At 34.1% G+C, this 24,987-nt stretch overlaps 6 protein-coding genes and 1 non-coding gene across 10 annotated transcripts; 5 read left to right on the top strand and 2 right to left on the bottom strand.

The window, feature by feature from the left end:
- Window positions 1–816: 816 nt before the first annotated feature.
- Window positions 817–2,900, top strand: T07F10.3 (RRM domain-containing protein). The gene is made up of 6 exons (NM_073821.8): window positions 817–1,096; window positions 1,149–1,199; window positions 1,245–1,381; window positions 1,429–1,756; window positions 1,840–2,002; window positions 2,398–2,900. Exons 1-6 carry the CDS (start codon window positions 830–832, stop codon window positions 2,565–2,567), a joined length of 1,116 nt encoding a protein of 371 aa, NP_506222.2. The 5' UTR covers window positions 817–829; the 3' UTR covers window positions 2,568–2,900.
- On the top strand, window positions 2,765–7,101 carry nspg-1 (DUF19 domain-containing protein). Its single transcript, NM_073818.7, has 6 exons — window positions 2,765–3,045; window positions 3,494–3,618; window positions 3,673–3,756; window positions 3,805–3,996; window positions 6,810–6,889; window positions 6,934–7,101. Exons 1-6 carry the CDS (start codon window positions 2,974–2,976, stop codon window positions 7,074–7,076), a joined length of 696 nt encoding a protein of 231 aa, NP_506219.1. The 5' UTR covers window positions 2,765–2,973; the 3' UTR covers window positions 7,077–7,101.
- T07F10.5 (BRCT domain-containing protein) lies at window positions 4,417–4,947 on the bottom strand (the record flags this gene model as incomplete). Its single annotated transcript, NM_073820.8, has 3 exons — window positions 4,417–4,588; window positions 4,670–4,767; window positions 4,867–4,947. 3 exons carry the CDS (start codon window positions 4,945–4,947, stop codon window positions 4,417–4,419), a joined length of 351 nt encoding a protein of 116 aa, NP_506221.3.
- anp-1 (Aminopeptidase) lies at window positions 7,025–11,418 on the bottom strand (the record flags this gene model as incomplete). 2 transcript variants are annotated; one of them, NM_001047695.5, is made up of 14 exons in its annotated part: window positions 7,025–7,564; window positions 7,612–7,758; window positions 7,804–7,971; window positions 8,017–8,151; window positions 8,199–8,497; window positions 8,544–8,745; window positions 8,805–9,271; window positions 9,325–9,532; window positions 9,701–9,885; window positions 9,932–10,285; window positions 10,338–10,550; window positions 10,747–10,924; window positions 11,183–11,328; window positions 11,383–11,418. In NM_001047695.5, 14 exons carry the CDS (start codon window positions 11,416–11,418, stop codon window positions 7,336–7,338), a joined length of 2,967 nt encoding a protein of 988 aa, NP_001041160.1. In that variant the 3' UTR covers window positions 7,025–7,335. The 2 variants fall into 2 exon arrangements, with proteins under 2 accessions (NP_001041160.1, NP_001041161.1); NM_001047696.3 differs by lacking the exon at window positions 11,383–11,418 and having other exon boundaries at window positions 7,033–7,564.
- Window positions 11,419–15,995: 4,577 nt separating this feature from the next.
- Window positions 15,996–17,960, top strand: C44H9.7. 2 transcript variants are annotated; one of them, NM_001028537.4, is made up of 5 exons: window positions 15,996–16,326; window positions 16,547–16,931; window positions 16,976–17,098; window positions 17,372–17,466; window positions 17,566–17,960. In NM_001028537.4, exons 1-5 carry the CDS (start codon window positions 16,063–16,065, stop codon window positions 17,845–17,847), a joined length of 1,149 nt encoding a protein of 382 aa, NP_001023708.1. In that variant the 5' UTR covers window positions 15,996–16,062; the 3' UTR covers window positions 17,848–17,960. The 2 variants fall into 2 exon arrangements, with proteins under 2 accessions (NP_001023708.1, NP_001023707.1); NM_001028536.6 differs by lacking the exon at window positions 17,372–17,466 and having other exon boundaries at window positions 16,023–16,326; window positions 17,566–17,731.
- Window positions 17,961–20,471: 2,511 nt separating this feature from the next.
- Window positions 20,472–20,492, top strand: 21ur-10460. The gene has a single exon (NR_069811.1).
- A 505-nt stretch (window positions 20,493–20,997) lies between these two features.
- On the top strand, window positions 20,998–24,771 carry C44H9.5 (uncharacterized protein). Of its 2 annotated transcripts, none has more exons than NM_073815.4 (10): window positions 20,998–21,118; window positions 21,390–21,838; window positions 21,885–21,978; window positions 22,314–22,439; window positions 22,491–22,585; window positions 22,661–22,775; window positions 23,078–23,161; window positions 23,206–23,307; window positions 23,360–23,664; window positions 23,710–24,771. In NM_073815.4, exons 1-10 carry the CDS (start codon window positions 21,064–21,066, stop codon window positions 23,941–23,943), a joined length of 1,659 nt encoding a protein of 552 aa, NP_506216.2. In that variant the 5' UTR covers window positions 20,998–21,063; the 3' UTR covers window positions 23,944–24,771. The 2 variants fall into 2 exon arrangements, with proteins under 2 accessions (NP_506216.2, NP_001355437.1); NM_001368469.4 differs by having other exon boundaries at window positions 23,369–23,664; window positions 23,710–24,763.
- Window positions 24,772–24,987: the final 216 nt, after the last annotated feature.

Below are 24,987 nucleotides of genomic sequence, written 5' to 3'. Positions count from 1 at the left end.
GACTACAGTCAATAGACTACACTGGAAACACAAAAAAAGAGAGGAAAAAGAGAAAAGAAGGTCACAATTAAATAGAGCCGACGTGGAAATTGTTAGAAATCTCCGAATTTCAAAATTTCAATTGGAACGGTAAAATAAGTTTCCTAATTGAAAATAGGGGTAAACTGTTGGGAAATTTCAATTAAATTTATTGTGTGATGTCTTGATGGACAGTTCACACTATTTCATAACTAATGAGAAAATAAAATTAAGTAAATAAGTTATCAACATAATTTTTGAAAACATATATCACTTACTGTTTCAACTACTGTTTCAACTAACGGCAAAATTTCACAATTTTCGACACAAAATTACGGTAATCGGTCCCACCACGACCGAAAAATGTTCAGAGGCAAAAGAGCGTGCACCTTTAAAGACTACGGTAGTGCCTTTCCTGGTTTCCGTCTGGTTTTTTAGGATAACCATTCTGACTATTGTTAGCTTCGTTTTTCCATCTGTCCTTAGTTTACCTCAAAGCTACAAAACTACAAAACCAAGTAAACTAACAGTATGACATCAGACATGTTCGCATATATTGTAAACAACGGACAGTCGGAAAACATAATGTTCTTGGAAAAATATTATTATTTATAAGTTTTTAACTACTTGAACTCATGTATTCTTCACTTTTGCGACACTCTCTTTTTTCGAATTTCCGCGCAAATGAAATGGCAGAGGAAGTGCGCGCGTTTTCTCTTCCATCCCGCCGTGTAGTCCTCCAGGACGAAGTGGGAACCAAATTTTTTTAAATGGAATTCGATTTTTTTAGTGTATTTAATTATTTTAGAAAATGGAACAAGACGAAGAACACTCATCGCCAACACGCTCGACTTCTTCAAACTCGGACGAGCCTACAGAAACAATAGAATCAGGCGATCAATTCGATGTTAATGAACCGATTCCAACAATTGAAACGCTTGAGCCTGTTATTATTTCCGCAGCTTCAGTTCAACAATTACCTGCGATTTCTCTTTCCGGTAACAATGCTCAGAGAACACTTTGGATCGGTGATGTGCCAACAGATTGGACCGAGGAAACGTTATCTCAAGTTTTCACAGTAAACAAATATATTATAAATTACCAAATAAATCAATAATCTCTCATTTTAGGAATGTGGACACGCTCCGTACAAAGTTAAACGAGTTTATGTCAAGGACGAAGTAGAAATTTAGTTTTCTGTAAAAATTCATACATATTCTTTTCAGCTCAAAGGATACTGTTTCATAGAGTTTATAACCTTTGATGAAGCACGTCAAACACTTTATGATTTGAATGGAAACCGAATTCCAGGATTTAAAGATATTCGATTCAATTTGTGTTTTGCAAACGACAGTTACAACCCGTAAGATTATTGTTAAAAATAATTTATTTAATTCATTTGTTTTTCAGAAACTCTGAATTCAATCTCCACGTCTCGAGTGTACCTGATGATATGGCAGATGCCGAATTATATAGAATTTTTGACAAATATCAATCGTGTCGCGGTGCCAAAATGTTCCGATTTGTCGATGGATCATCCAAAGGATCTGGTTTTGTAAGATTTGGAAATCAAACTGATCAGCAGATGGCACTAGTCGAAATGCATCGAACAAAAGTCGGAGGTTGTAGAATTATATTGAAATTGGCAGGATCTCGTGGCGAACGTCTCGATCGAGGGGAATCGAGGCAATTCAAATCGCAGCGAAACGATAGAAGAAGAGACGAAAAATCTGGTCAGGTGAGTTAATACAGGCTAATAATTTTAAAAAGTCGATAATTTTTCATTTCAGCTTTGAAAATAAATTAATATAACATTTTCAGTATCGAAACGGCACAGCAGTTCCCCAGCAAACGCAGGTTTACGATGCATATGGAAATCCAGTAGTTGTTCCTGTGGATAAAAATATTTATGGAACTGATCATCCATGGGGACCATTTCCCGACGATCCAGATTTGGATTCAATTATTGGGCTCGATCTTCTCAGTGGGTTTTTGAAAATACAAAATTAGAAAAAAAATATATTTGAAAAAAAAAATTAAAATGGAAAAATATCGTAAAAGTGTACATTTCTTGCTAATTTGAATTTTGGACACTAAAATAGTCGTTTGGAAATATTTTCTGGCAATTTTCAGCATGTTTAAAAAGTTTTGGAAATTTTGAAAACCGTATAAGAGTATTGAAGCAAAAAACAGTTCGGAAGCAAAATTATTAAACAAAAAAAACAGCATTTTAAAATCGACTCAAATTTTTTGCTTAAATTAGGCGAAACCAGAAAGTTGTGGTAAATTTATTTCACATTTAATCACTTTCCCCATTCACGATAATTCTAAAAACCAAACATATTCCAACTTTCGAAATTCCATTTTCCAAATTTTCAGCCACCAAATATCGTCCTCAAATCGCTAACAAACGTCTCATGATTGACACGGATCAGTTTATGCTTGATCTCGAATCAAGCCGATGGAGCTCAATTGCTTTCAATACCAATATTAAAAAGGAAGATTTTGAGAAAAGGATTACCGATAATCCATGGACTGCTGTACCATAATGATTTCTTCCAACAGCTTTACTCACCATGTTTCAAATTCTCAAAATATTTCCCCATTCTCATTTTCCCTCATACTTTTCTTTACATTTGTCATTCTGTCAGACATTGTCAACATAAACCATATTTATTTACCAACTATCGACACATATTCTTGACTCATCCCTGTATGTTTGACCATATATGGTCACTCCTCCTCGAAACATATTCTTCTCGTCGTTACCACTTGATTTCTTTTTGGTTCCGTCTGACTCAGAAAATACTTTTTTGTCCCATCAATTCAATTACACCATTTTAGTTTTGAACTTTCGACATAAAAAAGTAGTCCCGACAAAAAAAATCAAACTGGTTAGATTTATACTCGAGAAGTAGCACGTTATGTTGAATAGTTGACTCATTCAATTTTAAAATGATTTCAACAACTTTTATTATATTTTTATTCGTATCTCTTGGAAATGCACAACAATGCTCAACACCTCAGGTATTACTGGAGCTACTGAGAAAGCTTATTACCCAGACGCGAAAATATTGCGTGTTTCCCAGAGGAATACGGTACCCGGTCTCGCAACGGTAATTTTTTTGTTAAATTTTAGCGGGCGTGCGCCTTTAAAGAGTACTGTAATTTTAAACGTATTGCTGCTGCACTTTGATAGATTTTTCACTGTTTCTCGTTAAAATAATTTTATTTTAAAAACAACCGAGCATTTTTTAAAAACAAATCGTGAGATATGAGAAGAAAACTATTAAAAATCAATAAAAATTCCGCAGACAAAAGTTCGAAACTACAGTACTCTTTAAAGGCAACAGAAGGTCATTAACTGAAATTTGTCGTGGCGAGACCGGGTACCGTATATTTTGCGCAAAGTTTCGCGTCTGGTTGATACTGTTGCTACAGAAATATTTTATTTTCTTACATATTCTCATTGCAGACGTTATACACTTGCTACATATCGTATCTAGGAAAATATGGAGTAGTTCCTGATGATGGATATTTACCTCCATCCGAATTTATATTAAATCAAATGATGACTCATGGACTTCCAGTTATTTGCAAGTAAGGTTTCCATATTTAAACTTCAGAACACATTTAAATGTTTTATTCCTTCAGAGATTTTGAAGAACTCGTAAGTTGCCTTGGAACTGCTTCTACTTATTGTGTCAATCTCAATGTATTTGTTGCGTATACGACTGGGTTAGATGAAGTTGAAAACACTTAAAGATTTTCTAAAACATTTTTCAGAAGACATCCTGATAGAGAAGCACTTGCATACTTGCAAAACCACGCATTTTTTGAATTCGCTTGTGGCTCTGGAAGAGACCTTTTTATGAATAATCTTGATTGCATTCAAAGATCATTCCAACAGATTCCACTAACGAACCGTATGCAGCAATGCGGTCAATCTAGTTTGGCTATCAATGAAGATTCCTGCCCGTAGGTTTTGTTGGGTTTTGCATAATTGCAAAATGCAAATTTTTGCAAAAAGTTTCGGTGCCTCATGCTGGAATCGAACCAGCGACCTCACAGGTAAACCGCGCCAGGTTAGTGGCAACCTGCCAGCAGGTCGCTGGCTGCTGAATGGAGAACCTGGTAGGGTTCTCCATTCAGCAGCTGGTAGGTGAAATCGCGACCCGCTGTCAAGTTGACACTAAGCCGCCGCGGGCCGGCAACAGGTCAACGTCAGGTTTGTGTCAGGTTCTTGTAGATTCTGTATTAGGTCCATATATACCGGGAATACTGCTTTTTGTTATTAAATGTTAATACAAAAAGAGAAAAATTGCCAAAAATTGTGTTTATTGAACATGAAAAATGAACAAATAAATCTGAAAAAAGGGAAAAAAACATAAATATTATTTAATATTTCTGCTTAGTGTGAGCCTCGTCTCGATTCCTTGGATCCATCATTAGCATCCACTTGGTCGAATTGTTGATTCTGTGATTCTGATCAGCATCAGATGGGCGGTAACGTAGATAATGAGCATCTATCGGCGACAGCTCGAGGAGTTTGACATCATTCCGCATCTTTCTGTAAAAAATTAACGTTAAAGTTGAGAGGAACCGTTAGTTTTTTCCAAAGGAGCTAAAAAATTATGATTTTAAAACTCACTTTGTAAGGTTAATTCTCTTTGCAAAGTATGATCCGAGCCAAGATGGTGTGGGCTTAGCGACGACAAATTCGAACTTTCCAATCAAGAATCGCTCCATCTAAATAATGTCGGGTACTCGATTGGTGGGAAGATTTCCTCGTATTTTCTAAAATGTTTAAAATTTACATTACATTGAAATATTTTATTATGAACATACACTGTGATCATCATCGACGTCATTCCAACCAGTTGAAATCGCATTTCTCTCCTTTCTCTCCTCCAGCCATTTCCGTGCCATCCCAATCGTTCGTGTCAACGTCGAAAATGCTGAAACACCAATAAATATACGGAAAATAATTATTTTTGCCGAAAAATCAAAGAATTGATGAAGAAAACAAAGAAAAATCGAAGAAAAAGAAAAATAAATGGTGAAAAAATAATTTCGAAAATGAGGAGGATTTACGGTAAAGAGTGCGCGCTACGTTAGTTCGGAATGTCGTTGCCATCTGAGTTTGGAGCTTCTTTTGAAATTCTTTCTCGCTTTTATTAGAAGTCGTAAAAAACAAACAAAAATCACGCTGAGTCGGAAATGTGATTTGTGCTTGAAAACAACAAAAATTTTTAAAAAAATTTAGTTCAGAAAAAATTTACCTAAAAATTTTCCACTGATATCAAAAATTTCATAAGGGTCCCCCCTTATGAAAATAATTTTGATAAAATTGTTTTTCCAAAAATCCTGAATACTGCTTGAATGTGTGGGAAATGTATATTTTAGTATTTTCCAAAGTTTTCATGGCTCAATCACACTCCTGGGCAAAAAAATACAACACTCAACTTGGCTTGTTCATAGAAAGTCAATACTTCCAAAATGGTCTAGCACCGTTGGTAGCGGAAATATGAAAAACTTGTCAAGTGGAAAGTTGTTAGGAATAAAGTGATTGGCAAATTAATCATTGTAACTTTTTGCCATCTCGGATATCTGAGCAGATAGGAGCACCTAATTACGAGTCAAATATCACTGATTTTGACTGATGATATCTCGGTACTCTACAAAGAAAACGAGAAACTACCAAACGTAAGACATGGTCCATAACAAAATTAACAAGTTTGTAGTTAATAATTTTTTGATATCTTGCTTGCCCGACGAGGGTCATGGTACCAAAAAACTGGCATAGCATGTAGATTAATTAGAGTAATTGAGTATGGAAAATCTCTATCCAACTACAAAAATTGTTTCAACACATAATTTTACGTTTTTCCACATATTATTTGATAAAAGTTTGAACAAATTTTCAAAAATAATTTTAAACATGATTTCGAGTTTTGGAATCGCATCATAAGTATGAAATTTTAAAAACCGTGAAAGTCAATTTGTCTTTGTTTCTCACTAACCATATCTAGTGAGTTGATTTAAATAGGAAAATTGTTCGATAAAAACAGTTTTATCCCTTCATTAATTTTGTGTCAGTTAAAAAACTTTGCCTGACAGTAACCTGTCAGTAGGCATTTGCCGGCTCTTAGCCTGCTCCTAACCTGACACTTACCTGACGCGGTGTGGTATCCCCAAAACTGTATTTCTGGAAATAATATTTTCAGAAACTTTTTACTTTTCTACAAGATTAGAAAAGTTTTGGAAAAATTGGAAAAAAAATATTTTTGAGCCAATAAAACTTTGCCTGACAGTAACCTGCCAGTTACCATTTGCCGGCTCTTAACCTGCCATTAACCTGACACTAGCCTGACGCGGTTCATGATCCGGTGTGGTAACCCCGAAACTGTATTTTTGGAAATTTTTTTTTTCAGAAATTTACACGAATGAACATAAAACTCATTTTTATGAACTTTCACTCAGTTTCTGAAACTTCCATTTTCACTCATCTGACCCATCACCTGACACTTACTCGCCGTTAACCTGACGCGCTTTTCTCAAAATTTGAGCGAAAATTACTAAGCTGACACTAACCTGCTCTTAGTCCGACAGCGACTTTTAGCCTGATACTAAGCTTACACTAACCTGCTGGCGGCTTTTAACCTGCCATTCAGCTGCCATTAACCTGTGGCGCTTTACCTGTGCTTCTGTTTACTAGACAGACGCTCTGCCACTGAGCCAATGAGGCGGTGGCGCCGTTTTTCACAAAAGCCATAACACTTTCCATGCAGGTCGACTCTCCAGGTGACTGATTGTGTTCGGCAACAAATGAATGAAGCATGTGGACCAAGTGCTGGAGCGGCTGCTTGTGGTAAGTTCTAAAAATTACTCAGAAAATCCCTCAAAAACAAACAGGGGCTGCGACGAATATCGAACGTCGTCTTGACTTCCTGGATGCAGCCTGTCTCACAGAAATGGATGCACGATGCTCAGTGTGTCAACTCAAGATTCTCACATCAATTATTATTTTATTCATTCACCGACTTATTTTCACTTGAATCAAAAATAAACGAATAAAAACAACTATTCTCGAATGAAAACAATTAAAGTGTTGATTTTTCAAAAATAGAAAGCATAAGTTTAAAGAAAGTGACACCGAGTTGTTTCGGAAGCACGTATGGCTCAAAATGTACATGGAAAGCGCGTAGAATTCTGAATAAATATTTCAAATGGCTACTTAAACAATCGGAAAAACACGAAACTGTTATCAATTTTCATAAAATGATCCCGTAATGAAATTGCTTTTGTTCAATTCGGTCAAAGGCTCTTCGAGATCTCCTCAATGATCTTTGTCACAAATTTCAGATTTGTTTCCCTCCAAGTAACGGTAACTTCAGCTGATTCTTCCATTTTATCAAGACCAAATTCAGATGCTTTTGGAGCTTTCTTTCGGAATTTCCTCAATTGATCAAGTCCACCTCTGGTCTTCAATGTATTTACGATAGATGATAGAACTCGACTGAATCCACTGTGATCCGTGGCCAATCTGCAGTAAAGTTATTGAACTTGAAACCTTGAATGATAATCAAATACCTTTTCTGCATATCCTCCCAACGATCAATCAAAAAGTTGAGCATTGCATCAGTAGTTGCATCGTTTGAGCTGATTTTTGCGAAGAGAGCAGCACAGTCTTGCAGACGGAATGATGATCCTTCTGGCTTCATCGCATCGAGCAAAAGCCTAAATTAAACGTATTATTTCTTTAATAACTTGTTTTTTCCTCACTTTTTCAGTGTAAGAATGTCCTTCGAACAAGTCAATGCAGTCATCAGATTCAATTTCTCCACTTGATTTCTTTCCGTTTTGTACCAATGGAACACTTTTTCAAAAGTATCAGAGTTGCCATTTCTGACAGCTTCACAATAAGATTCGGCTCGGAATGGTGCGGGGATTCTGAGTTTTTGAATTGTATTTTGGAAATCAAGGTTTGGAACATACTGTGAACATTCTGACAAAATTCTCGTGGCATCGCATTTGGCAAGAACCTCTTCTGTGAACATCTTAACCATGTCAGCTTGACAAACAGAATCTCCGAATCCGCAGCTGTTGAGAATAATCTGCTGGGCAGCTCCTCTGAAAGCAATAATATACATTTCAGATCTGTAAGCTCTGAAACTTACACTTCATAGAATTTCTTCTCATCCAAATAGTTTTTAGATACGAAATCAATGCTTCGCCTTGCAGGTGCATTTTCGGCCAAAGCAATCATGAACTTGTTCACAATATCTTTTTCCGGATTACTTCCATACATATCAATAAGCTCGCGAATTTTGGCAATTGCCCCAGACCATGGCAAATATTCTTTCTCATTCTTCAAGTAAGTAATCAAATTTAATGGGATACTATAGGATAGAAGCCCAGCACGAGCCAGTGCAAAAGAATCATCAATGAGACGAACACGGGTTTGAGGGGAGAATTGCTGAAAATTAGAACTCAAAAACAAAGTTAAAATGCAAATATTGAACCTCATGATTTTCCTTCAACATTTCAGATATCTCTTTCCACAGTCCACTCGAGTATCCAGCTCTGTAGAACCCATTTGATTCAGCATTTATAATCACATTTTTATCCGATTTAATGATCAATGGCTCGTTTCTCTTCATCCACTTCATTTCTAGTTCAGAAGAACCAACAACTTGATACCATACAGGAACATCCCATTTGAAACTGAAAAATATAACAACATTAGCTTATTCACTTAACAACTAGAAAAATAAAATACTCACCCCCAAACGGGATTACTGTACTTTTCTTCTTCTTTTCCAGTTGCCAACAATTTGAATCTACTCTGCTCTACTATAATATGAGTGTTATTAATTCTTGATGCATTCAATAAAGGATATCCCAGCTGTTTAGTCCATGGATCCATAAACTCCGAAATGTTAAGTTTGACGCCTTTTGGTCCCATAACACTGTCTGGAATCTTTTCTCCAAGAGCAGTGAGCAAGTTACCAGCATCCGCATTATCAAACTGATGACGTGTCAAGTAATGATTAATTCCAGTATTAAAGTTCTCCTCTCCAATAGTTTTTCGAACCATTGCCAGAACTGCTCCTCCTTTGTCATAAGTAACACTGTCAAATGAATCAAGTACTTCCATAGCCTTATCAATTTTAAATGTCAATGGATGAGTTGAAGCAACTGAGTCAGCGGCAAGAGCACTCCAGAGGGCATCCATTGTGAACCATTCTCTCTGAAAAGTGCTGGAGATGTTATAGAGAGCCTACGAAATCACTGAAACCCAACCATTCTCATGTTTCCGTCACTAATCTCGTCTGTTCCCAGATACTCAACCAGAGTTGCAAATCCTTCATTCAGCCATAAATCATTCCACCATTTCAAAGTGACCAAGTTCCCGAACCACTGATGAGCCAATTCATGAGCAATCACAACAGCCACGCGACGTTTTTGTGATCCAGAATAAATTCTTGGATCGTAAAGAAGCGCACTCTCACTGAAATATATTAATTAATTTCTAACATATTAATTAATTTCAAACATAAAAGAGATGTTTTCTCAAACAAAAAAGAGATGCCCCAAAATAATCTAAAATCCACATTTGAACTTTTTAACTCTGAGTAAACTTTTTAGAATTCATTTTTCTTCTTGAGGAGAAACATACCGATAAGTGATCAGTCCCCAATTTTCCATAGCACCAGCTGAGAAGTCAGGAAGAGCAACCATGTCTTGTTTTGGAAGAGGGAATGAAATGTTATAATACTTCTCATAGTATTCAAGACATTTAACACCAGCTTCTACTGCATACATTGTTGAGTTTTTTTCCTCTGGTCTTGACCATACACGGAACTGCAATATTTTTAATTATTTGGAGTATTCAAAGAAAGACACTCACTCGAACTCCAGATTTTGTAGTAGCCTCGTTGTATTCAAACTCTGAGATGAAAATTGCAAGAAGATATGAAGACATTCTTGGTGTTGGTTTGAATGTTGAGATAATGAATCCAGGTTGTCCATCCTCCACCTTATCTTCAATTCCATTTGATACAGCCACAGTCTTATTCGGATGAATTACAGTCACAGTCCACGTGGCTTTGTATGCAGGTTCATCAAAACATGGAACCATTCTACGAGCATAAACTGGTTCCATTTGAGTAACAGCTGCCATTTTACTTTCTCCTTTACTATTTGTATATGTTGTCTGATATAATCCCGACATGTCAGTACGAAGTGGGGCTCCAAATGCAACCTGTAATCAAAATATTATCAGTCCAGTAGTTGTCCAGTATCAAACAATAAACCTTGAGAGTGGCACTTGTGGTTGGCTCAACTGTTTCATCCAAATTGAAGAAAATCTTCTCATGTGTAGATTGTTTATCATCGAGGGTGAATGCAATCGATTTCCCATTTACCAAAATACTGCTCTTTTTGATAAACTCTTCAGTGTAGTTCAAATCTTTCGAGTTCAACGAAACTTTTTTGATGCTTTTTGTGATATTCAGTTCGATTAAAACCTGTAAATTAGACAAATTTTTCTAAATAATTTGTCAACTCTGGTTTATTTTTAATTGGGGATATTTTTTGAACAAGTTGAAGCCAAACATTTCTTGAAAACATTATTCGTAAAAAAGGTTCAAGATTTTTTTCCGTGGTGAGGTTGTCGTTTGTTACAACAATTCAAACGCAGTTTAACATTATTCTTCTACCTACCTGACCCTCAAACGTTAAATTATTTTTATCAGCAGTATATCCATATCCTGGCAAATATGTTTTGACTGTCAATTGATAACTGATTGGACTGACTGAAGTGGGGAGACGGAGTTCACTTGCAGAAATATTGTCTTCCGGTTTAGCGGCGGGAACATTTTCACTTTCAATTTCATCATGCCTGAAAATTCACGAATTTATGATTTCTCTATAGGGTAAAAATTGTGTTTTTGAATCTTTAAGAAACACGTTCAATCCAAGTTAAAAGGTCACAAAAACGTGTACTGGTTCAAATATTGTTTTAACAACATTTTTATGAAATTAATAAACAATACACTTCCCACGATGACAATACAACTATGATATCGAGATTCGAGAAATTTTTGTAGTTATGTGTTATCTTGAAAAATTGATATGAGTACATCTCTCAAAAACTTACGGATCGTTTCTTGAATACTGTGACTTTGTAATGTGCCATGTGATAAATGCTGTTATCAAAACTCCGAGCAAAGTACAGAATACAGGAAGTACGAATGATTTCACTTGGCATCCTTTCTTTGTCTCTTTTGGCGGGGGATGTCCCATCTGTAACATGGTTAAATTTTAACAATACAATTCGGATAAAAATAAGCGCAAAACCTGAGGGAATGAGCCATAAGTGTAGGCGGAGGCCATGAACACAGTGAGAAAACGAAATAATTTAAAAACGATAAGAACAAGAACGGTGGGAGGTGATGGGAGGAAAAGGTTATCACGCAAAATAAAAACAAAAATTCGTTCAAAAAGTTAGAATAAATTTTATTTCCCGATGAGTAACATTACGGTCCAAAAATAAGAGGATTACAGGAAATTGTTTCTGGTGGTAAACATGAGAATTATAGAAACTTAAAAGAGAGTTTTTTTGATGTTGCGACTGTGAGCCCACTCTTTTTCCAATCATTTTTTATGGAATGGGCATTGCAAAAATGTAGCATTCATACATGCTACACACTATCTTCTTATCCGATCTTTGACTTTTTTTTGAATGCATATTATAAATGAAAATTCGGTTGAAGTTCAGACTGCTCCTCGTTGTTTTGAAATTGAATTAACGTAAAGTGAAATAGTAGCCTTTTTCTTGATTGTGGTATTAGGAAGCATTTTCATGAGATTTTTTGCACCGATTTAAAAAGTCTCAGAAAATTTAAAATAAAATTGTGCTCAACCCAATCAGTATAAAGAGTTCTCCCTAAAACTTGGTTATTCGTTTTCAATTGTTACGTGATTTCTTCCTCACATTCATCAAAAATAAAAATGTTGCATTTAAATACGCCTTAATGCTGATAGGTTGAATCATGTGCAATTGGTGAAACAAATGAATTGTCAAAGTTTTCCATATGTCAATTGGGTTTTCAATTATATTTTCAACGTTGGCTGCATTGGAAGAACGTCGATCTCAAAACTGTATGTTCAAATTTTTTCAATCAATTTTCGCGAATCCCCCGTGCAAGTTTTCTAATACTCGAGACACTATCAACAAGCGACATTCTATCAGTACCAGTCTAAAATCTTGCATACACATTTACTAATGCAGAGAGATGATAATTCTGACCCGAACACCATTATCACTAGAGGACTCACTGAACAGAACATCTCCAACAAATATTGTCTATGAATCGAAAGATACGATCACAATGAGTTAATCGACCAATCACCGGTTTTTAGTTTGCATTATAGAGTTTGTTTTCCCAAAAAAAAACACTGAGATTAGAAATTCTTATTTTAATCGCGATGACAGCTTGCAGAAACAAAACATAAAAATGTTTCGTCGAAAAGTAAGATTTCGTTTGAAAGTTTTGCTTTTATAAACCAGTAGATCTGTCTGCATATTCAAAGTGTAATAAAATGAAAACACAGTTGTAGGTAGATGATACAAGGATTAATAATAGTCGAACTTTTTGCAACACAAAAGCTGCAACACAAAAGGGAATATAACAAAAAGTATGAACAAATCATGAAAGACGATATAAGGAAACACAGTTTAATTGAAAAATAACAAAACCAATGTATATGAATCATAAAAAATAATATATTGTTTGAGAGCTTCTAACTTTTGCCAATTTAAAAATAATTTTTCAACTCCTTGAAACCGAAATTCAGCTTTAAAAAAGCCTCAAAATCAAAATTATCAAGTAGATAAAAAAAGAGTAAAACCAAAATAGAGCTGGTCAGATATGAGTATAGAATGTGAATCGTTCTGAAAAACTGAAAAATAAGATAAATGAGAAACTGAGAAAATCTGCGAATGGCATCTGAAGTCTATTGTCTTTTAGAGCGCCCAAGATGAAAATAAAATAAACGAAAATGCAAACGGAATGACCGGAGAAGCAACCGGAATGTATGTTTGGAGAGATGATTAAAGGTGCGCAATTGGGATTAGGACACTGATTACCGGGCACTGAAGATTATTTGATTCTTTTGGACCACCTTGAGCAAAACAGGTTTCACTTTCTGTTTTGTTTTGACGACGAGGGGCATGAGAAAATTGGGAGCACATGGAAAATAGTCGTAACATCTTTTATTTATAGTAAAGAATTTTAGAAGCCTAAAAACACTAAGGACAAAAATCATACTGTTTTACATAAAGTTTATGCATTTATAATTCTGATACTTATGGCCCCCAAAAACATGTTCCATTTATTTGAATTGGAAATGATAGTTTATATAGAACACCGTCACTTTTTCTTAAACAAAGTTGAAATTTCTCTCAAAAAAATAAAAGTGAAGTATCGTCTGCATTTCTTAAAATTTTAGTACCTCACTGTGAAAATATTTTATAAAAGTTTCAATAAAAAACTAATGAAACAACCAGCATGACATGTTAAGGATGATCAGAATTTGCAAAATCTCCGGGTTCAATAAATTCGAAATTTTCCCTTTTTGCTAGATTCTGAAACTTTCAATTTTGAACTCATAACCCATTACAGAAGATTTTTGGGCTTTCGTTGCAAAATCGCTATGACTTGAGTTAAAACCAAGAAAAAACATTTTCCTGTCTCAGTTGAAGATCTTTAATTCTAAATGAAAGTTTTATCAACTGAACTCTTGGACATTTTACTTATATATTCAACCTACTAAACTTTTGACATCGTTTCTTCAAGTATGCTAGGCACATGTTTCTTGAATTTTCATGAAATATGTGCATCAGATAACAACTAAAACACGAAAAAAAAATGAAGTGCGGGGGCGAAAAGTTTTCGATGAGACTGGAAGATTGTTTTGGGAAAGTGAAGCGTAGCCTGGAATATTTTCTTTTATAATACTGTTAAGGTTTTCATAACTGACAATAGATATATTAAATATTTCTAATGCCTCTCTATTTCTGAAAAGAAATCAGTTATCATAAGTGGTACAATAAAGTATTTCTCATAGGTAAAAAAATACAAAAGAACAAGGAATGCATTGAAACCTGTTGAACTAAAAGTGGAAAATGGGATTCCAATGTTAAAATTTAAAGAAATCGAGAATTCAAACACATCGGAACACTTGAAATAAAAGTGTTCCTTTTATCGCTACATTCATCTATAAAATTGTGAAAACGAGCTTATTCTCTTCGTCCATGGCTCAGTTTTGACGAAGCTCGTAAATTGAGAAATGGCCGATTGAGAGGGACCACGGATTTGGGCGAGAAAAGAAGAGAGGTCGCTGCGCCGAATAAAGTTTTCGAGAAAAGAAGATGAAAGAAGTTAATACCAAGAAGCTCAATTTCAACTTTCTTCACGAAAAAACGATTTTGGTAAGATTTAAGCTTTAAGTTGAGAAAAAATAAATAAAATAAATACTTGAAAATACATCAAGAGATAATTATTCAAAAAATTAAAAGTCAGCCATCGTAACATCAAGAACTTCTATTCATACTGATAAAATATCATTTAGCTGTCTATTATCAATCATGAGAAAGTGCAGATCAGGTTTTATATATACAGGCAGTTCATCATTCTTTAAGATATCACATGTTCAAGTTTTTTTGTTCTATAATTTATTGCTATACGAAAAGTACAAATTATACGGGTATTTTAAGACATTTTAATTTAAACCCATTTTAATTTTTACCGTAAATCGTTTATTTTTCAGAAATAAGTATTGTTCTGGAGTTGGCAAGTATTTTGAGAGGACTTGGACTATATATGACAATTCCGTTTTCTCCGGCGCGGTGATTGTTATTGTCAACTAGAACTGAAAAGTGCATTCTTGTTTTAACCATAAATCTGTTTCTGTATCTACTTCCTTTTTTAAAAAAGAACTTGGTCACTGCCCATACTCACAAAACTTTTTAAAAAAGTTAAAGGGGACTCGGCTGCTGCTCTTACAGACTTATCCATTCACATTTTGTTACGGAATGAGGACATCGATGTTATCAAAAAATAGTGATTGCCACTATACACTACTGAAGCTTTAATTGATGGAGCTCTCAAATCTGTAAAGGTTCCTCCTCTCGAAATCTACCATATTCGCCGGTCTTAGTGTAAGCATCGGTCCTAATTGATGGTTTCAGCCCATGAGTGAAAGAAGATCGTAAATGTGAGAAGATGTATTGGCCTCATCACTACGAATGTACCATGTTTATCCATCGCTCTCACCGTTATTGATGAACTTGTATGTGTGAAAATTAGAAAATTAGTAGTTATCAGCCATCACTGTATCTACAGTGCGTCCAACTTCTATAGCCGTGATTTTTGAGATATCATCATAAAAACTGGGGAGCATAGGTTTTTCAACATTTGCTATCGAACTGCATTAACACTTTTTCAAAAAACATTTTGAAAAGCTCCAAACCGCCAAATTGGAGGGGTGCTATAGAAGTTGGACGCACTGTACAGGTTCAATGTCTCTTAAAAACCCTAATAAAGTCTAAGATTTGTCTAAAAAAGGGTTGGAAGAAACTAAAAAAATGAAATAGAAAATTAGTTTTGCGAATCCTTATTTCTGTTGGGTCTGGAGTTGGCTAGAGTTGAAATAGGACTTGAATATAATTATGCAATAGTTCGATTAGTTTATTACGTGATTGTTGCTGCCAGCTTTATCTGAAAAATATTTTTTGAATTCATTTCCTTCTTCAGGTGAAAATTAATAATTTTCCTTATTACCATAAAAATTCACGCTCTTTTCTAATCAAACATCATACAAGTATTGTAGACGTGGAGGAAAGAAAAGGATGTTTGCTCTACTAAACGGCATTTATCGGTTTCAGTATTACTTCCTCTGCCCGCCCGTATCGTTGCTGATAAGTGTCTCACTAGGAAGCGATTGCAGGCAAAATATAATATTCCAGTCTTTTCAATGTATCTAACGTCACTTGCATTGTTGCAAGTCCTTGGTTTGCCACAAAATTTCACATTCTACCCTCTTAATAATCCATTTTCTATTGAATACCAAAGTTGGCAATGCCAAAATCTTCCCTCTATATATACTCAAAAATATTTGAAAACAAAATGTCCTGGATTGATTGGAGATTTGAATGTTTGCTGTGCGGTGTTGAATGAGTGTTTGGAGCAAGAAACGGAAAACGCAACGTGTTTGACAAAATACTCAACTTGTACTACAGTGAGTAAACCAGAAACTTGTGTTGGTAACTGTACTGAAAAGTATTCTCGCTTTTTGGTCATATTTTGCACGGAATTTTACAAAAATAGCAATCATTTTGTGGATGCGTAATCTGCTTTATTTCCTAAATATTACGGTTGCAGTATCCTTGATTAAGGAATAATCAGAAAACAATTTTATATTTAATAAGAAAAAGTGCAAGAAATTTACTTTTTTACAGGCTGTATTCTCACTCAGTCACCCATCTGATCTTGTCGCTTGCATTCGTTTTCCTTCTGATGTGCTCAACAACTTTGCCAACATCACCGTCCAACCGATTCCACAAATTCCTAAACTGCGGTTTATTACAAACAACTCGTCTGGCTCTCATGAGCTTTTGGAGCACTGTCCAAATAGATCCCGTACAATTACAACTTGTTTGAATAATTTCCAAGATGAAGTCACGAACATGAAGAAAGCAAACCCTAATTCCGAGAAGTCTCAAGCTTTTGCTTCAGTTTTTGGTGTTGCCAAATTAAGAGCTCGTTTGGAAATGTTTTTGAGATCTGAAAATGGAAAAAAATGTGGAAACGGTATACAAGATTTTTTGAACAATCTCGAGAAGAGTGAGTCGAATCCCATTTTTATTAAGAAAAGTTTATTATTCCAGGTGTTTCTTACAAAAATAAAGTGGCAAAAATGCAGGACGAGTCTCTGTGGAAATGCGGGTCAAACTTACTTGATAACTATGCATCTCAAGTTATTTTAGGGACGAAATGCTATTGGTTGAAAGGTTTGTTAACAACTTTTGATTGTAATGTAAAACATTTAAACATTTTTTATAAATTTCGATCATTTTAGCCTCAAAATAATTCCCTACTGGAATCTGCATGCATATTTTGCTTTAAAAATTTAGTTTTGGTTATTTTTAAATCTAGAGGGTTGAAACAAAAATTTAGATAATGAAGAAACGTTTCATCTAATATTTGGTCGCTTTTATGCGCCGTTTGGCATATATTTCTGAAATTCTGTTTTATTTGTGTAATTTGTTGCAAAATATTTTTAGAAGCCTACAACACTTGCTGCAAAGTATATGACAAATGCAAAGAAAATTTTGGGGATGATACAAAATGCTTCAAAGAGTGGGATAACTGTAACTCGGTGAGCAGTTTAATTACTTTGCTCAAAAATAATATTTCTTGACAGATGCTAAATAAAAATTATTTTATATATATTTTCTATTAAAAAAAAATTTTTCAGGGTGCTATCAACAATGGATATGGATCAATCGCAAATGAATGCCTTCCGTATCACCAATGGGTTGCAAACTTTGAGGCAATGAGTAGTATTAAAATCACTGAAAAAGCAAACGACAGTTTCATGGCCATGGTGCAGCAACAATTGTGGATTCTTATTGGTATAATTATTTTTGGAATGATTCTGATTATTTATTCAATCTGCAAAAGACGCCACCAGAATCGGGAATTCAAGTATAAAAGTCATTTGGAAAAACTCCCATTGGCGGACTCGTTATCGCCATAATTAAAATAGTTGTCGGAATTATTTCTTCAAACTGATTTTTTTCTGTAGCTGATTTCTTTCAATAGCTGATTTCTGTTAAAAAAACGGTTAAAATAAATATTAACATTGTTCTTTGATTTTCAAATCGGCGGATGCAATAAAAAAAAACGCTATCGCAAAATAAGAAGTTCGTTATTTGCAGTCGGACGTCAAGACTAACTTTTAAACAAAAAATCAAAGCTTATAAATCGATAAACTACAAGCACAACTCGAAAGAAATTTTGGAGTTAGTGAAGTTTTACCAAGCTTTGATTGCAAAGAAATTGACAAATTCAATGTTTAAAACCACTGGCCCAGTCACGGTTTTTGCGCTAGAACGTTTCAATTTTTCTAGTCAACAACATACCTGTATTTTTCTTTGCGCTGTCTATTATTTTTATCTTTAATTAAAATGATGACTCTTAACAGCATTTGACCTTTGATAAGGCGAAGACATATGGTAGTGGTTGTGTCGAACAAACAAAAATTAGCGAAATTTTTGCTCCGATAGGATGATCATCAATACAATCGGCCGTGTTTGTAACATCATTGGAGTCACTGCTGTGAAAAAACTAAAATTTTCTGAAACGGTAATACTTTTCATATTTTTCTTTCAGGATTGCACTATCTCGCTATTTTTTGGCAATAACACATGTTCATTGCACTTCATGTTTCCCTAAACTGTAAACTGATATAAAATCATAATTTTCTTATTCTTTAAAATTGTCATTTCTAGTTGATTTTTTATTACTTTATATCTATAGACAAACAAAATTTTTCTGAAAGTTGCGAAAAAAACTCAAAGAAACAAGATTCAACGGCATTGACGATCGCCATGCTTGATTAATGACCTATGTGTCATTGCGAAATCTCTCTCGTTTTAATGAGTTTCTTCTCGATTTTCTCCTGGTTTATTTATTTCATTCAAAGTCAAATACAAAGTTATGACAAAACTACAGCTTTGGGACATTTTATAGTTGTTTTAATTATTTTTCGAAAATATCTCTAACATCTCTCTGCCTCCATTATTGTTTTTCACCGCCTCAATTTGAAAAAAACAACGGATATTAGGTTAATCCAATGTGGAGCCAAATCAACGTTGCATTGTCGACTAGTTGATGTTGAACTCGATCGCCTCCATTTTCAGTTAACTTGACATTTATTCACTCAAACATGTCCTTGATGGATCGCTTTTTATTCAACTTTGAATGGTGTATTTTTCTTTTTTTCCGATATTAGTTTTATATGTATGCATGTGTTAAAAATTTTTAAAATTACAGTGAGTGGATCTTTATTGTTTTTCGAGAGTTTTTACCTCATTATCATATAATTTCTTAATTTCTGTAAGGATTTTTCAAATCAGCATTCAGTGCAAAAACTATTCATTTCGCGAAAAATATACTTGTACAGCTTTATAAATTTCATAAACAAAAACGTTTGTGATAATGAAAAGCAACTCGTTTTCACAAAATGTTTTACTATGTGCTAGGATGTGCTATGACTAAGTGTTAATTAAATTTGTTACACGTAACTTTTCATCCGAAGAAGCACCTATATACATTTCAAAGTAACTCTAAAACAAATAGATTAATCACTGGAAAATATATATAAAAAGTCGCGTAGTTTGAAGTGTTCGCCCGGTATCCCATCATTTTGAACTGGCTTGTTCAAAAATCAAGCACCTTGAACAAGTGTTTGCAGACTCATTATTGAGTTTCTTACTTCTATCATACTCATTTTCCTCTTCCTTCCTTTTTCTATTTGTACTTATTATGTTTATAAGGATAACACTAACATGTTTTCAAAATGGAAAATATACTTAAATGCTGCTATTAGTCTTACTATTGTGAACCCTACCTACATATATATCGATGATTAGAGAGACCATAACTATGCCTAACTAAATTAGAAAAATCAGATCTTAATGTCATTTCCAACTACATTCCCTAGATACATTTTTGCGAGAACTATTGGTAATTGTGTATTTACGATTAAGAATTTTTGTTAGCTTTTTTTTGAACATTGGCAAAATTACAAAAATCCAAATTTATTCTTTACCGACTGAACTTATCGAGAAATTTTCCCGACGTTGCTAATTTTTAGTTGATTATTCAAGGTTAGAGGATAATTCATTCGGATTTTCTGAATAATTTTTGAAGATGAACTTACAACAAAATCCTGATATTGTTATTCTATCATGAATTGTCCTATGCCATTCTAATGAACACGTCATACCGAGGACTTTCAAATCCCGCCCATTTCATGTAAAATCAAAAGTATTTTATCAAGGACATTCTACCACATAGATATGTGAAATGTCCAAAAGCCGCAACAAATGCGCACAATTTTATTTTTAGTTGTTTCGATACTTTTTACCGGTAATTGAAACTCATTTTTACAGAACTTTTTTTTTCTGGGATCTCTTTTTTCTTTTGATGCAGCTTATCTCACAATCTCATACCTTATTTTTGTTTTCCGGTTCCCGATCAATTTCGCAATTTTACGTAATTTCGTAGTACTTTTTTCCGTATTTATTTTTAAGTGAGTATTTGTTAATATCTGTTTCAAATGGTCCATAAATATTAGCCAATAAGTAGAAACCATACTACAACAGTTATGAGCGACGCCCATCACATTTTTTCTTTAAACTCTCTTCATCTTACTCCGTGTCTAGCCCTCTCATATAATGTTTGCAGAGCAGTCTAAATCTTGGACTCGCATCAGGCTTGTTCAACAAAACTCTATCTAATTTTATACGCACTATCGAAATCATTTAATTACATTAATTTTCTAACAAATACTTTATTAAAAATTCAAACGGTCACTCAATTTCAAATCGTTTTTCTCTATCTCTCATTCTCTCGCTCTTTCTCTTACGGAACCATATGTTTGTTTCCGATAAACTCTTCATTTTCCCGCCTTGGCAGGCGCTTTTTATGTTTTGTTTCTTTTCCATAGTTACTCTGTCAAAGTTACATTGTTCTTTAATTGATGTTTCCTGCTTGCAAATTGAATTTAGTAATTTTTCTTAAAACCCGTGACTTTGGTTTGCACTGTTCGTTCGCAAACAATCACGTCATTCACCGTCTCTATCTATCATATTCTCGTTTTCATATCGACATTGATTTTCAGTCGCATTATTGGATAGTGGAACATCTTTAAAGCATCGCCGGGTCCACTTTTTATGTGCGTGCCATCATGGTTCTGGAATTGGCCTTCCTTACACTTCTGGCGATAAGTGCCACCACAGCCAGTAAGTTAAATTGTTAAAAAAAATTTCGGAGATAAATAATAATACATATTTTAGAGTAAATAATAATATGGTTAGCCATAATATCTTGTCAGATACATTTTGAACGAACGAACTGTCAATTGTTTTCAGAACTCAAGACTGTTAGCGGATTACAACTAGTAGCATTAAAAATGAACTGAAAAATGATAATGAGGGAAATTTTGTTGCTTTTAAAGATAAATTTAGAAGAGCAGCGAAATCCAAGAACGAATTCACTCAAACTTCTTTATAGTTTCCATCAACACCATCAAATACCCAAATGCTCTCTATCCAGCTAGTTTATCCCGAGGAGGATTCCGAAATGAATGTCCATATCTTTCGAAACGAATTGATTTCTGTGTACCAAAATACGAGGATTGCTTTGGACAATTGAGATCTGTTGAGGACTGCAAATTGGATTACTGCACTTGTATACACGTCAGTGAAGCTACCGAAACTTGCCAGAAACATTTTGGAGACTCTTGTCAGTCGGTGCGAACGAAAGGAGAAGTATACCGAAAGACGATCGCCGAAAATCGAACGAAAACAGTTGTGAATAAACTAGAAGCAATTTTTATGAAACTCTCAGATGCGTTTTCTAGTCTGTTAAAAAATTGTGGCGTGGTGTCAGAAATGGAAGAAAAACTACATCAAGCTGTCAGCCAACTTGACACTCAGAATCCACTTTTGAACTTGACTCTTGTTAGTTTTTCCTTTAATAATTGAAAATTATCTAAATAATGTTCAGAAGTACTTAATTCTTCGTAATCTCGAGTCTCAAATGCTCAACTCTACAACATGCCAAAATTCGAAGACGTCATTCCAAGAAACTCTGGTTAAACGTGGGTTTTTTGAGGTCAAATATACTTTCTGTACTTTTGTAGTTACCGTATTAAAACGGTGAACAAGTCTTTTAATAGCAATAATTCTTAAAATTTTCTCAAAAGTATTTTTTGGAGACACGAAGTTAAAAAAGGCTATTTTCAACACAAATCTCAAATTTTGCACACTTGTCCATACAGAAGAAATTTTACGGACAGTTCGTGTATTAAAGCAATAACCCAGATTTGGCTAATCTACCTTCAATATCATTCTCGATAGATATGAACATTTTATAAATTCCTATTAGATTCACTATTGGAAAATTTAACTTTAAGAGAAAATGACCGATTTTCAGTAGACAGTATGAATGCCCAACGACTGCACATACCATATCCATTCTGGTACATTGGAACTGAATTTGGACCAATAGGAAAAGTGATCATGAGGTCATTGGCGTATGAAACTTGTGATAAAGCGTCTTGTAAGTACTTTTTTACTCTTTAAGAATTTTATGAAACTTGTTAATTTTTAGTGGATTTCAATCATCATAGTGTTGTACGTGTCAACTGCTACGACCAACAAAAAGATCAAAAGGACTGTGATGAAGCATACAGCGAAGGAAACTATGTAATTTTAAAAATTATTTTGTTGGTTTTAAAGAAACAGAATTAATTATTATTTTCAAAGCTATCCAATTTTCAGATGACACTGGGAACAATGGATTCAAAAAAACTGGTTTGCAAGATGTTCGTTGATTTTAATGAAAACTTAAAATCACTGAGAGCTGAGGATTTCTATAAGGAAGCTGCAGAACATCGTAAGAATTTTAATATGAGTTTATCAAGATTCAGATAATTTTAAAATGGATTTTTTTAAAATTAAATTTTTAAACAAATCTCTCGTCATCCCGTCCAAGTTTCTCTCAAAAAATGTTTAGTTTCGATAAAAAGACAATACATAGTTTACGCTGCGCCCGAGTTTAACGCAACGTTGATCCAACTTTTGCCAAACTCTCACCCAAGTTAATTTCTTTTGATTCAAGTTTACATTTTTGGGCGAAACGTGGGCAAGAACAGAGCGCCAAATGTCAAAGGGGTATTTTTCCACTTAATTTTTCAGACAAAGTTTCTTCGACTACAAGTATAAGGGGTCGATTCAATGAGGGATTTACATCATTTGTTGATGGATCGATGACTAGAAGAGGTGTGTTTCTTGGTTTTAGTTCAACTTAAATTATATGTTTTCAGATACAAAAAATGATTTTCTTGTTTTGGAAGCATCTGAAAAATTGCCTCTTCGCCTTCTTGACTACTTTGATAGTGTTTCTTCGGAATGTGGCGCATCGAAAAGTAAGTTACCAAAAATTTAAAAAAAAATTTTTTCAAAAAACTATCTAAACAGGATCTGCAGGTGTTGTTGCTTCATGTGGGTTCATGTTCGAATATTGCATTCAATTTTTTGGAAGAGACTGTCAAACTCGTTTGTCAACTTGTCTGAATGATATTAACGAGATGGATTATACTTGTGAAGATGCAATCAGAAATATTGTCAAAGTTCTGTATCCGGATACAAATGCAACATCAAAGTTGGAAAAATATTCTTCAACTGTTGAAGTTGCCGAGACTGGGTTCATTCAAACAATTGGTGCAATTGGTGCAATTGTCATTGGAATTATTTTTTTTGTTTTGATTACAGCTGTTTTCCTGGTAAGAATATTACTTGTTTCATGAATGAAATTACTTTTTTTCCAGATGAAATTTGAGAAACGTTCTTGCAAACGTAATTCCGGACCCAGTGAGCCACCACATCAAGGTGATGGAAATAGACTTCTTCCTGCTGATAACTCTCCTCTTCATCAGCAATTGGTTGTCATCAACTCAATAAGTTCTAGCTACACGGATCTCAATAATAGCAACGAAAAAAATGTTGAAAAAATATTAAACAACCAAGCTGAACAGCAAGAAGAACTCAAACACTACACCTAATTTACCGACATTCCTAATACGAAAAACCTGTAAATCTGAGATCCTTGGCGTAATCTCTCGAAAAACCGAGAGTTGAAAATGATCTCAATGCAATTACGGATCAATGAATTTTGTATCACGTTACTATTTAGCAAACTGGGAAAACTTTCTTGAATCTTCAGTAGGAATAGAAGTGAAGTTAGTAAATAAATAGTATAGATTGTATGAAAAATTTCACCATCCTAGATTTCTTTAGGAACTTCTTAATTTGAAGCACTATGCAATTTTTTTGGAAAAGAAAATCGAGAAATTTGAAAATCATTACGTTGGCTCAAATATAATATCAGAAAAAATCAAAAAGTATCAAAATTGTCAATAATTAGGATTTTTTATGAGAACATTGTTATTGTAAATTTAATTGCCCGAACCTTGAACAGTTTCTAAAACTAATACCTTTTTTAATAGTTCAATAATTTTTTTTCTTGCCAAGAAACGTTTCTCCAGTTTGATTTTTCTCTTATTTTTTACAAAAAACTGTTTACATGTTCATATTCATTTTTTAATTTTAATTGACTTTTATTTCTTTTTCTTCTATTTTCTGTTGTTTCAAAACTGTTGTACTATTGTACTTAATTGTTAGAACCTTACATTTATCAAACCCGAAATCTCATAATACACCTCGAACATACTCAAGCATGACATCCGGTTTCCTTATTCTTACAATATTTGTCTATAAATCACGGTTGGAGCCAGATAAATTGTGTCCGTTTGGCACAATCATCTGAAACCATATAAGACTATGAAAGTTGTTGCCAGTTCATTATTTGTACAAATAAATATTCTCCAAACCGAAATGATTTTTCAATTTCAGGTTACAAAAACTGATTTTCAAAAAAAAAACACAACAGCTGAAAGTTTGACAACTATGGACTAGATCATTCATACTGAAAGTGATAACCAAGAAAAAAAAAACTAGAAACAGTATTAAGAATGTAATTTACAGTTCAATGCATATTTAATTCTGAAACTGAACATATAATAATTTGTCTGTTTAATGTTTTGCAG

This window comes from Caenorhabditis elegans, chromosome V (assembly GCF_000002985.6).
Source record: "Caenorhabditis elegans chromosome V".
Lineage (NCBI taxonomy): Eukaryota > Metazoa > Nematoda > Chromadorea > Rhabditida > Rhabditidae > Caenorhabditis > Caenorhabditis elegans.
The sequence above is the reverse complement of the archived record's forward strand: the minus strand, read 5'-3'. Positions and strand labels throughout refer to the sequence as shown.

Coding starts and splice junctions, on each gene's coding strand:
- T07F10.3 (NM_073821.8), top strand. CDS start 830: ATGGAACAAGACGAAGAACACTCATCGCCAACACGCTCGACTTCTTCA. Junction 1,382..1,428: donor GCAAACGACAGTTACAACCC/GTAAGATTATTG, acceptor TTTGTTTTTCAG/AAACTCTGAATTCAATCTCC. Junction 1,757..1,839: donor GAGACGAAAAATCTGGTCAG/GTGAGTTAATAC, acceptor TAACATTTTCAG/TATCGAAACGGCACAGCAGT.
- nspg-1 (NM_073818.7), top strand. CDS start 2,974: ATGATTTCAACAACTTTTATTATATTTTTATTCGTATCTCTTGGAAAT. Junction 3,046..3,493: donor AACAATGCTCAACACCTCAG/GTATTACTGGAG, acceptor TTCTCATTGCAG/ACGTTATACACTTGCTACAT. Junction 6,890..6,933: donor TGCTGGAGCGGCTGCTTGTG/GTAAGTTCTAAA, acceptor AAAAACAAACAG/GGGCTGCGACGAATATCGAA.
- C44H9.7 (NM_001028537.4), top strand. CDS start 16,063: ATGTATCTAACGTCACTTGCATTGTTGCAAGTCCTTGGTTTGCCACAA. Junction 16,932..16,975: donor TTTGAACAATCTCGAGAAGA/GTGAGTCGAATC, acceptor TTATTATTCCAG/GTGTTTCTTACAAAAATAAA. Junction 17,467..17,565: donor AGTGGGATAACTGTAACTCG/GTGAGCAGTTTA, acceptor AAAATTTTTCAG/GGTGCTATCAACAATGGATA.
- C44H9.5 (NM_073815.4), top strand. CDS start 21,064: ATGGTTCTGGAATTGGCCTTCCTTACACTTCTGGCGATAAGTGCCACC. Junction 21,839..21,884: donor CACTTTTGAACTTGACTCTT/GTTAGTTTTTCC, acceptor AATAATGTTCAG/AAGTACTTAATTCTTCGTAA. Junction 22,440..22,490: donor AACTTGTGATAAAGCGTCTT/GTAAGTACTTTT, acceptor GTTAATTTTTAG/TGGATTTCAATCATCATAGT.